This window comes from Sapajus apella, unplaced genomic scaffold, assembly GCF_009761245.1.
Source record: "Sapajus apella isolate SASKATOON/1434 unplaced genomic scaffold, GSC_monkey_1.0 scaffold50, whole genome shotgun sequence".
Lineage (NCBI taxonomy): Eukaryota > Metazoa > Chordata > Mammalia > Primates > Cebidae > Sapajus > Sapajus apella.
This window is the reverse complement of record NW_022436990.1, coordinates 8,376,118-8,388,673: the sequence shown is the minus strand read 5'-3', so window position 1 is coordinate 8,388,673 and position 12,556 is coordinate 8,376,118. Positions and strand designations below refer to the sequence as shown.

General features: G+C 43.3%; 1 protein-coding gene across 2 annotated transcripts in view; it reads right to left on the bottom strand.

Moving 5' to 3' along the window:
- SNX6 (sorting nexin 6) overlaps positions 1-12,556 on the bottom strand; it is a 62,140-nt gene that overhangs the window by 37,755 nt on the left and 11,829 nt on the right. Inside the window, exons 3-4 of one of the 2 annotated variants that reach the window (XM_032242577.1) lie at positions 3,874-3,978; positions 2,669-2,779 (exon numbers count right to left, since the gene is read on the bottom strand). In XM_032242577.1, coding sequence (XP_032098468.1) covers positions 2,669-2,779; positions 3,874-3,978 — 216 coding nt within the window. The remainder of the gene's footprint in view (positions 1-2,668; positions 2,780-3,873; positions 3,979-12,556) is intronic. The other variant, XM_032242578.1, reaches the window with a different exon arrangement.

The following is a 12,556-nucleotide window of genomic DNA, read 5'->3' as shown; positions in this document are numbered from 1 at the left end:
CTACAGGCATGCACCATCATGCCCAGCTAATTTTTGTATTTTTAGTAGAGACGGGGTTTCACCTTGTTGATCAGGATGGTCTCGATCTCTCAACCTCGTGATCCACCCGCCTTGGCCTCCCAAAGTGCTGGGATTATAGGCATGAGCCATCGCGCCCAGCCGTATTTTTTAAAATTAATGAACTAGTAATAGCTTTATGCTATCATGTTTTTTGTTTTTTGTTTTTTTTTTTGAGACGGAGTCTCACTCTGTCACCCAGGCTGGAGTGCAGTGGTGGGATCTCCGCTCACTGCAACCTCTGCCTCCTGGGTTCAAGTGATTCTCCAGCCTCAGCCTCCCAAGTAGCTGGGACTACAGAAGCACGCCACCACACCCAGCTAATGTTTGTATTTTTAGTAGAGATGCGGTCTCACCATGTTGACCAGGCTGGTCTTAATCTCTTGGCTTTGTGATCCACCTGCCTCTACCTCTGAAAGTGCTGATATTACAGGCGTAAACCACTATGCCCAGCCCACTATTGTGTTTTTTAAAATTAATGAATACATTACAATCCAGCAAGGGATGTTAAAACAGGTCCTGGATTGGAGGAGTGTACCAGAAAGAAAAAACTGTTTTAAAAATAAAAGAACAAGGCCGGACGTGGTGGCTCACGCCTGTAATCCCAGCACTTTGGAAGGCCAAGGCGGGTGGATTACCTGAGGTCAGGAGTTTGAGACCAGTCTGACCAACATGGTGAAACTCCGTCTCAAAAACATAAATAAATAATAAAAATAAAAGAACAAGACACAATAAGTAACTTCATTCTATTCATCCACAGTCAGGGAGTAAGTAAGGACTTATCTTAAATAAAGATATAAGACCAAGAAGTGATGTATCATTTAAGAAAAAGACACAAGAAAAAAATTATCTTAGAAGGAAGGGAGTATAAATAAAAACTGTTGGCTGGCTCATGCCTGTAATCCCAGAACTTTGGGATGCCAAGGAATATCACTTGAGGCTAGTCTAGGCAAACAGTGAGACCCTTCTCGATAAAAAATTTTTAAAAATTAGCTGGGTGTAGACATCTGTAGTCTTAGCTACTGAGAAGGCTGAGGCAGGAGGATCACTTGAGCCCAGGAGTTGGAGGCTGCAGTGAGCTATGCTTAGCACTACTATAATCCAGGCTGGGTGACAGAGCAAGACCTTGTCTCAAAAAAAAAAAAAAAAAAAAGAGTAGAAGCCACAAGGATGGAGATGAAATCAGGTCATAATGATTTAAAAAAAAAAAAAATCAAACAAAACTAAATTTTAGAAATCTGAATGTGGTTAACAGTTGAGACATGATAACCATCTATTCTTGATTATAACATCTGGTACATATTTATTTTATTATTATTATTTTTTTTTTTTTGGTACAGACAGGGTTTCAACATGTTGCCCAGGCTGGTCTTGAGCTCCTGTGGTCAAGCAATCTGCCTGTATTGGCCTACCAAAGTGCTGGGGTAAACATGTGCAAGCCACCATGCCTGGCCACATCTGGTATATATTAAGATTAGGTAACCTGAGGCCGGGCATGGTGGCACATGCCTATAATCCCAGCACTTAGTGAGACCAAGGTGGGTGGATCACCTGAAGACAGGAGTCCAAGACCAGCCTGGCCAACATGGTGAAACCCCATTTCTAATCAAAAATACAAAAATTAGCTAGGAGTGGGGGCACATGCCTGTAATCCCAGTTGCTTAGGAGGCTGAGGCATGAAAATTGCTTAAACCTGGGAGGCTAATGTTGCAGTGAGCCAAGGTCGCACCACTGCACTCCAACCTGCATGACAGAGGAAGATCTTTTTTTTTGAAGACAGAGTCTCACTCTGTTGCCCAGGCTGCAGTAGCTGGGATTACAGGTACACACAACCACACCCAGCTAATTTCTGTATTTTTGGGAGAGACAGGGTTTCACCATGTTGTACAGGCTGGTTTTGAACTCCTGGCCTCAAGATGATCCACTAGCCTCGGCCTCCCAAAGTGCTGGCATTACAGGCATGCCACCGCACCTGGCCTAGATAACCTCTTAAAGAGACTTCCAACTCTTAAGTATGTGTCCAACTATGGTTTTAAAACCAGTATGGTTTGTAACATCTCCTTAATCCCTAGGAAAAGCCCATTTCAATTTTAACAAACAGTAAGAATTTAAGTTTAAATGAGGGAACATAACATACCCCCATATCCCCTAAGAAAACAATTCAGGATAAAAGGTGGTAACCAAACATGTTTTGTAACTGGCAATTTAAAAAATGTAACAGGCTGAGTGTGGTGACTCATGCCTGTAATCCCAGCACTTTGGGAGGCTGATGCAGGTGATCACCTGAGGTCAGGGGTCCAAGACCAGCCTGGCCAACGTGGTGAAACTCCATGTCTACTAAATATCCAAAAAAATGTTAGCAGGGCATGGTGGCGGGCGCCTGTAATCCCAGCTACTCAGGAGTCTGAGGCAGGAGAATCTCTTGAACCCAGGAGACAGAGGTTGCAGTGAGCCAAGATCATGCCATTGCACTCCAGCCTGGGCGACACGAGTAAGACTGTGTCTCAAAAAAATTAACAGTTCACAGAACATGCTAAACAAGATTCCAAAACATAATCAAATATCTAAAACCTCCTAGAAAGTAGGATTAAAATGGAGTCTCAATACTTACGATATAACCTGCATAGTCTTCATTTTCAACAAAGGAATCATGAAGCCAGATAAATTCCTCATGTTGCCGAACAACGGAAAACTCGTTTTGTTTAAAATTTGGCAATGAACTCTGTAAAGATAGAGATTTTCTTGAATAAAAATCAAATTTACACTAAAAAGGTTTTTGAAACTGGGTCTTGCTCTGTCACTAGACTAGAGTGGAACAATTTCGGCTCACTGCAGCCTCAACCTCCCAGGCTCAAGCAGTCCTCCCACCTCCGCCTCCTGAGTAGCTGGGGCTACAGACACATACTACCACACCTGGCTAATTTTATTTTTTGTAAAGATGAGGTCTAAGACGTGGTCTTGAACTCCTGGACTCAAGTGGTCATCCTGCCCTGGCCTCCCAAAGTACTGGGATTACTGGCATGAGCCACTGTGTCTGGCCTTAAAAAGTTTTTAATAAATATTTTCTATCATTTTTTTAAAATTTCACCTTATTTCAAGACCATCAATGCCCTTTAAAGTATATCATAAAAGCCTGAGATATCTAGACCAAATTTTCTTTGGACTGTTGGGAAAGTAAGCTGACAGACTCTTATACAGTACTGTTACTGCTACAGTAACTTAAAAGTTATGTTAGGCTGAGCACAGTGGCTCACGCTTGTGATGCCAGCACTGTGGGAGATGAAGTGCATGAATCACCTGAGGTCAGGAGTTCAAGACCACGCTGACCAATATGGTGAAACTCGTCTCTACTAAAAATATAAAAATTAGCTGGGCGTAGTAGCTTGCATCTATAGTCACAGCTACCCAGGAGGCTTAAATAGAAGAAATGCTTGAACCCAGGAAGCAGAAGTGGCAGTGAGCCAAGACTGTACCACTGCACTCCAGCCTGGGCAACAGAGTGACACTCTGTCTCAAAAAATAAATAAATAAAATAATAATTTGTAAGGCAGTAATTTGACTAACAGAAAGAACAACAAAATTAAAACTAACAAGAATGGTAAAAGCTACTAGTAAAAATCTGGAAAAAAATTACATTTGCTTTCTGTCTATGTTCTGACTCTCAGAATATTAATCTAAAATGAAGTACATTTCCTATAACTATTTTTGTTAAAATAGTTTCTTTCCAATTATGTTTAAAACCCAAGTCCCAGTCAACATATCACATACGTAGTATAATAAATGGCTAAAATAATAGAAGTACAAAATCACATTTACCTTTGTGTGAACAGTGAATTTTACTTTATCCCGCTCACTAAGAGCATCAGAAATGTCCACCTGCAGAGCAGCATCACTTTGAAGATCTACATTTATTGCTTTAAGCTAGGGAAAAAAAAAAAAACCAGTATCTTAATGAAAATAATGTGCTTTTATATAATTTCATTTTTTCGCTCAGGCAGGACAATGCAAAAACAAAACAAAAATAACAAAAGATTATTGAGTCTAAAGAAGTACTCAAAACCATTTAACATACATTTTGGAGCAGGTGCTCTGGGCAACAGTATTATCTTAATTCTATAGTATTCAATTCTAGAATTCTTTTTTTTTTTTTTTTTTTAGACGGAGTTTCGCTCTTGTTACCCAGGCTGGAGTGCAATGGCGCGACCTCGGCTCACCGCAACCTCCGCCTCCTGGGTTCAGGCAATTCTCCTCCCTCAGCCTCCTGAGTAGCTGGGATTACAGGCACGCGCCACCATGCCCAGCTAATTTTTTGTAGTTTTAGTAGAGACGGGGTTTCACCATGTTGACCAGGATGGTCTCGATCTCTTGACCTTGTGATCCACCCGCCTCGGCCTCCCAAAGTGCTGGGATTACAGGTGTGAGCCACCACGCCCGGCCTACTTTCTCATTTATAAGAAGACTATTCTATTTATGATTTTTAAACTTCATCTGTTTTTCTTTCTTTTTTTTTTTTTTTAAAGATGGGGTTTCACCATGATGGCCAGGCTGATCTTGAACTCCTGACCTTAGGTGATCCACCCACCTCAGCCTCCCAAAGTGCTAGGATTACAGGCATGAACCACCGTGCCCGGCTGTTTTTCTTACTCTTTAAACAATAAACATTTTAACTTGTTTGGGTAATTCTGACTTAGGTAAAGAGCCAAAACCCTAAAAGACAAGTCTTAGCAAGCTGCAAAGACATGAAATACATTGTTTGAAAAACAGTACTCTAGGTGGAAAAACCTAGAACTTACTTTAAGAATGTCACCTAGTCATTAGTATCTCAAATTTTAATCATATTGTAAATGAAAAAAATGCTGAACGCAAAGCTGTTTACTCAATGATTTCAAACTGTGTGTGTGTGTGTGTGTGTGTGTGTGTGTGTGTGTGTGTGTGTGTGTGTGTGTGTGTGTGTAACATTTTACTTTTTGTTTTGGGGATGGGGTTTCAAGTGATTCTCCCACCTCAGATATAGGCACGGGCCCCCACACCCAGCTAATATTTGTATTTTTTGGTAGAGACAGGGTTTTGCCATGTTGGTCAGGCTGGTCTTGAACTCCTGACCTCAAGTGATCCACCCACCTTGTCGCATTCAAAACTGTTTGAGCTCAGGAGTCTGAGATCAGCTTAGCCAACAAGGCAAAACCCCATCTCTACAAAAAATACAAAATTAGCTGGGCATGGTGTTGCCCATCTGTAGTCCCAGCTATTTGGGAGGCTGAGGTGGTGGGATGGCTTGAGCCCAAGAGATGGAGGTTACAGTGAGCTGAGATTGCACCACTGCACTCCAGCCTGGGCAACAAAGTCAAACCCTGTCTCCAAAAAAATTCAAAAGTGGGGCCAGGCGCGGTGGCTCAGGCCTATAATCCCAGCACTTTGGGAGGCCAAGACAGGCACATCATGAGGTCAGGAGATCGAGACCATCCTGGCCAACATGGTGAAACACCATCTCTACTAAAAATACAAAAAATTAGCTTGGCATGGTGGTGTGTGCCTGTAGTCCCAGGTACTTGGGAGGCTGATGCAGAATTGCTTGAACCTGAGAGGCGGAGGTTGCAATGAGCCGAGATCGCACCACTGTACTCCAGCCTGGTGACAGCGAGACTCCATCTCAAAAAAAAAAAAAAAGAAAAAGAAAAAAAGAAAAGAGAGAACTCTGTTTCTTTATTTTTTTAAAATCACATTCAGGCTACTTTTTTTTTTTTTTTTTTTCCTATTTCCTTTTTAAAACTTTTTTATTTTTAAATAGAGACAGGATCTAGCTATGTCGCCCAAGCTGGTCCTGAACTCCTCAGCTCAAGCAATCCTTTCACCTCGGCCTCCTAAAGTGCTGGGATTACATGCATTAGCCACTGAGCCCACCCAGGCCACTTTTAAGATGTTTATTGTGATAGGCTGAATAATGGCTTCCAGGAAGTATCTATATCCAAATTCCAGGGAACTATAAATGTTACCTTAAATGTCAATAAAGAACTTTGCAGATGTCATTCAATTATGAATTTTGAGATGGAGATTTTGAGATTATCCCAGATTATCTACGTGGGCCTTAAACGCCATCACATGTTATCTTTTTTTTTTTTTTTTTCCCCTGCAATGAAGTCTCACTTTGTCCCTTAGGCTGAAGTACAGTAGCACGATCTCAGCTCACTACAACCTCGGCCTCCCAGATTCAAGTGATTCTCCTGCCTCAATCTCCCAATAGTTGGACTACAGGGGCATACAACCATACTTAGCTACTTATTATTATTATCATTATTTTTGAGACGGACTTTTGCTCATTGCCCAGGCTGGAATGCAAATGAGTGATCTCGGCTCACTGCAACCTCCGCCTCCTGGGTTCTAGCAATTCGTCCTGTCTCAGCCTCCTTAGTAGCTGGGGTTATAGGGGTCTGCCAACACGCCCTGCTAATTTTTTCTATTTTTAATAGAAATGAGGTTTCACTATGTTGGCCAGGCTGGTCTCGAACTCCTGACCTCAGGCAACGCACCCACCTCAGCCTCCCAAAGTGCTGGGATTACAAACATGAGCCACTGTGCCTGGCTTAATTTTTGCATTTTTAGTAGAGATGGGGTTTCACCATGTTGGCCAGGCTGGTCTTGACCTCCTGACTTCAGGTGATCTACCCGCCTCAGCCTCCCAAAGTGTTGGGATTACAAGTGTGAGCCACCACACCCGGCCAGCACATGTTAACTTTATATATAAAAGGCAGAGGCTGGGCGCAGTAGTTCACGCCTGTAATCCCAGCATTTTGGGAGGCCGAGGTGGGTGGATCACGAGGTCAGGAGTTCAAGATTAGCCAGAGCAAGATGCTGAAACTCCGCCTCTGCTAAAAATACAAAAATTAGCTGGGCATGGTGGCAGACGCCTGTAATCCCAACTACTTGGAAGGCTGAGGCAGGTGGATCAGTTCTTGGAATAATAACTACGGCATTTTTCCACTTCTTATGTTTTCATTGCTTAGTCTAGCATTTCCAAAACACACCCTATAAGAATCAACCTGGTTTGCTTGTCAATACAGAATCTGGCTGGGCATGGCAGCTCACACCTGTAATCCTAACACTTTGGGAGGCTGAGGCAATTGGGTCACTTGAGCTCAGGAGTTCAAGACCAACCAAGGCAACACGGCAAAACCCTGTCTCTTAAAAAAAAACAAAAACAGTAACAAAAACAAAAACAAGCCCAGAAAAATGACACACACTATAGCCTCAATCTCATGGGTTCAAGCAATCCTCCTGCCTCAGTCCTCCAAGTAGCTAGGACGACAGGTGTGTGTCATCATGCTGGGCTAACTTTGGTATTTTTAGTAGAGATGGGGTTTCACGATGTTGGTCAGGCTGGTCTTGAACTCCTGACCCCAGGTAATCCACCAAGAAGCGCCACTGCACTCCAGCCTGAGTGACAAAGTGAGACTCTGTCTCACAAAAAACCCTCAAAACCAGAAACAGAATCCCAGCTCTATCAAAACAGGATCTTCAGGCAAAGGGCCTCAAAATCTGTAACTGAAGACACCAGCAGACATTTTCAGGGATCTCCTTGACTTTATATTCTGTCAAAATTTCCTCTCAGTTGTTAATACGTTGTTCTAAACGTGTATATAAAATATTTTTGCCAGGCCAGCCAAGGTGGCTCATGCCTGGAATTCCTACACCTTGGGAGGCCAAGACGGGAGGACCGCTTGAGCCCAGGAGTTTGAGACCAGCCTCAGCAACATGGTGAGACCTGTCTCTACAAAACAAAAAAGTTAGCTTGGCATGGTGGCACATGTTTGTAGTCCCTGTTACTCAGGAAGCTGAGGCAGGAAGATCATTTGTGCCCAGGAGTTTGAGGTTGCAGTGAGTTACGACTGCACCAGTGCACTCCAGTCTAGGTAACACAGTAAGACCCTGTTTCACAAATTTCACATCTATATGTATATTTTTGCTTTCAGATTTTTTTTTAAACTGACCTTTCAGAGATATCTACATTTGAGAAGACATTATTTATTCTTCCAATTTAAGATTATTCCAAGTTATTAAAACGATTCTTTCTCTTCCATTTCCTTATCCTTCTATACTAAATACATTGTTTCCCTTATTTACTTATTTTTTTTGAAGACAGAGTCTCGCTCTGTCACCTAGGCTGGAGTGCAGTGGCGCGATCTTGGCTTACTGCAACCTCTGCCTCCCAGGTTCAAACCATTCTGTTGCCTCAGCCTCTCAAATAGCTGGGACTATAGGCGTGTGCCATCATGCCCCCGGCTAGTTTTTATATTTTTGGTAGAGATGGGGTTTCACTGTGTTAGACAGGGTGGTCTTGATCTTGCAATCCACCTGCCTCAGCCTCCCAAAGTGGTGGGATTACAGGCATGAGCCACCCCACCCAGCCTATTGTTTTTTTGATAGCACAACACTTGGCTTCTTAAATTTTAACTTTCATCTATATAAAATATCCCTGTACTATGCACGTAACACTTTTATTTAGGTATAATTTACATACAATAAAATGAAGATTTTCAGTATATGTTTGGAGAGTTTTAACAAACATATAGGCCACCTACCATACTCTTGGGCTTAAGTGATCCTCCTGCTTCAGCCTCCTAAGCAATCGAGACCACACGTGTCCACCACATCAGGCTAATTTTTTAAGAGATGGAGTCTCCCTATGCTGGCCAGGCTGGTTTCAACCTCCTGTGCTTAAGTGATCCTCCCACTTTGGCCTCCCAAAGTGCTGGGATTATAGGCGTAAGCCACTGCACCAGGCTAAATTCTCTCTTGTATACCTTATTAAAGCATGTTATCCATGAATATATTGCCTTAAGAGCTATTAACTCAATCTACCATTTGTCTTTTCCTTTTCTTTTTTTTGAGACAGAGTTTCGCTCTTGTTACCCAGGCTGGAGTGCAATGGCGCGATCTTGGCTCACCGTAACCTCCGCCTCCTGGGTTCAGGCAATTCTCCTGCTTCAGCCTCCTGAGTAGCTGGGATTACAGGCACGCGCCACCATGCCCAGCTAATTTTTTGTATTTTTAGTAGAGACGGGGTTTCACCATGTTGACCAGGATGGTCTTGATCTCTTGACCTCGTGATCCACCCGCCTCGGCCTCCCAAAGTGCTGGGATTACAGGCTTGAGCCACCGCGCCCGGCCTCTTTTTTGTTTTTTTCTTGAGACAGAGTCTCGCTGTGCTGCCCAGGTTGGAGTGCAATGGTGCAATCATAGCTCCTATAGCCTCATACTCCTGGGCTTAAGCAATCCTCCCTCCTCGGCCTCCACAAGTGTTAGGATTAAAGGCGGGTGACCCACCTCACCTGGCCTAAGTCCTATTTTTAATAACCAAGATGTATAATGGAAAAGCCAGTCTCCAAAATAAAATCACCCGCACTATCAGCACAAAATTTAACTGAAAAGTTAATATGCTATCATATTTCATCAGTTCTAGATGCATATTTCTTATACCTTAACATTATCTAAAACAGACATTTCTTTTTTTTTTTTCCTTTGAGACGAGTCTCACTCTGTTGCAGGCTGGAGTGCAATGGTGGGATCTCAGTTCACTGCAATCTCCGCCTCCTGGGTTCAAGCAATTCTCCTGTTAGTAGAGACGCAGTTTCATCATGTTGGCCAGGATAGTCTCGATCTCCTGACCTCATGACCCACCCACCCCAGCCTCCCAAAGTGCTGGGATTACAGGCATGAGCCACCTTGCCCGGCCAGGAATGTCTTTGAATTGATGACAAATTACAATTTAATTTTAATTAACTAGCAATGTTTTTTTTCTTTTTGAGAGGGAGCCTTGCTTGGTCCGCCAGGCTAGTGTGTAGTGGTGCGATCTCGGCTCACTGCAACCTCCGACTGCCGGGTTCAATCAACTCTCCTGCCTCAGCCTCCCAAGCAGCTGGGATTACAGGCATGCACCACCAGGCCCAGCTAATTTTTATATTTTTTGTAGAGACGGGGTTTCACCATGCTGGCCAGGATGGTCTTGAACTTCTGACCTCAGGTGATCTGCCCACCTCAGCCTCCCAAAGTGCTGAGATTACAGGTGTGAGCCATCATGCTTGGCCCATTTTTCTTTTCTTAATGGTACATAAAAAAAGATAGTCTTTCAATCAACTGTACCTCAGATTTAATGAAATATATTGCAGATTTTTTAATTTTAGGTTCAGGGTCTTGCACTGTTGCCCAGGCTGGAATGCGGTGGCACAATCATAGCTCTTTTTTTTTTTTTAATTTTTTTTTTTTTTTTAAGATGGGGTTTCACCATGATGGCCAGGCTGGTCTTAAACTCCTGACCTCAGGTGATCCACCCACCTCAGCCTCCCAAAGTGCTAGGATTACAGGCGTGAGCCACCGCGCCCAGCTCAATCATAGCTCATTTTAACCCTGAACTCCTGGGCTCAAGTAATCATTCCGTCTCAGCCTTCCAAGTAGCTGGGACTACAGGCGCACACCACCAAGCCGTTAATTTCTGAGATGGAATCACCATGTTGCCCAGGCTGGTCTTGAGCTAGTGGGTTTAAGTGATCCTCCCCACTACTGTGTTTGGTCTCCCGAGGCACTGGGATTACAGGTTTGAGATTTAGTGTTCATTACATAAAATGCACACAAATTATCCAGGTATATTTTCTTCCTGGTTTAAAGAAAAGTCAGTCATTTTAGAGGGTTTTATTAAGGACAAGGTCAAGCAAACAATTTGTGTTTCATAAAAATTTAACTGGCTGGCTGGCCGGGTGCAGTGGCTCACGCCTGTAATCCTAGCACTTTGGGAGGCCAAGGTGGGTGGATCACCTGAGGTCAGGACTTCAAGACCAGCCTGGCCATCATGGAGAAACCCCATCTTAAAAAAAAAAAAAAAAAAAAAAATTTAACTGGCTGGGCGCAGTGGCTCACGCCTATAATCCCAGCACTTTGGGAGACTGAGGCAGGAGGTTCACAAGGTCAGGAATTCAAGACCAGCCCAGCCAAAATGGTGAAATCCCATCTCTACTAAAAATACAAAAAAAAAATTAGCTGGGCGTGGTGGTGGGCACCTGTAATCCCAACTACTCGGGAGGCTGAGGTAGGAGAATTGCTTGAACCCAGGAGGTGGAGGATGCAGTGGGCTGAGATCATACCACTGTCCTCCAGCCTGACAGAGTGCGACTCTGTCTCAGGAAAAGAAAAATAATAGTCAACTTTCTGCAACTAGTGAGTTCAGTTTGAAGAAATTTCTAGTTAGGCTACATTCAATGGCTTAATTTTTTTCTGGGCCAATATACATTGTACTGTCTTTTGTCAGAGGATGACTAGGTAAAACAGTTGTGTCGCTGGTCAAGAGAACGATTATGACAAAAAAAATATGGATAAAGTAACATAAATGTAGTATCATTAGAGGAATAATTTAAAGACCCCGACCTGTTGTTTCATATGTAATTACTTAGTAAAAGGCCAGGCACGGTAGCTCACGCCTGTAATCCCAGTACTTTGAGAGGCCAAGGTGGAAGGATCACTTGTGGCCAGGAGTTCGAGGCCAGCAATGGACAACATAGTGAGATCTCATCTCCACAAATTTAAAAATTAGCTGGGTGTAGTGATGCACACCTGTAGTCCCAGCTACTCAGGAGGCTGAGGCTATAGTGAGCTGTGATTGTGCTACTGTACTCCAGCCTAGGTGACAAAGTGAAACCTGTCTCAAAAAAAAGAAAGACTTAGGAAGACATTCACTACTAGTTACTACACTGACTAGTGTACTACAAAGTATGTAGCTCAGAACATCCCTAAAAAGTCAGTTGTTCATATTTTCTCAGAAAAGCAAATGTAGAGAGATGGACAAGTGGATGGGATGGGGCAAAGAGGAAGAAAATGACTTACAACAGTCTCCCAATTGATCTCTTATTTCAGCCCTTGTTCCTCAAAAATTCCCTAAATTTGCCCCTCATAAATGTATTCTCTATAGAGCCACCATTATGGTATCATTAAACTAGAAATTATTCCTCTGTAAGGACTTTCCACTTGAAGAAAAGCTGAACATCTTACAGTGGCCTACCATGCACTATAAAATCTCCATCTGATATCATCTGACTAATTTACCTCCTCTGGCTCACTATAGTCCTGCCATATGGCCTCCCTTTTTTTTTTTTTTTTTTTTTGTGAGACAGAGTCTCACTCTGTCCCCCAGTTTGGAGTGCAGTGGCACAATATCGGCTCACTGCAACCTCTGCCACCCGGGTTCAAGCAATTCTCCTGCCTCAGCCTCCCAAGTAGTTGGGATCACAGACATGAGTCACCACACCCAGCTAATTTTTGTATTTTTAGTAGAGACAGGGTTTCACCATGTTGACCAGGCTGGTCTCGACCTCTTGACCTCACGTGATCCACCCACCTCGGTCTCCTAAAGTGCTGGTGTTACAGGCATGAGCCACTGCGCCTGGCCCTCCTTATTTTTTGAACACACAAATATGCTGCTGTCTCAGGGAGTCTGCACCCACTTGGTCCCCCTGCC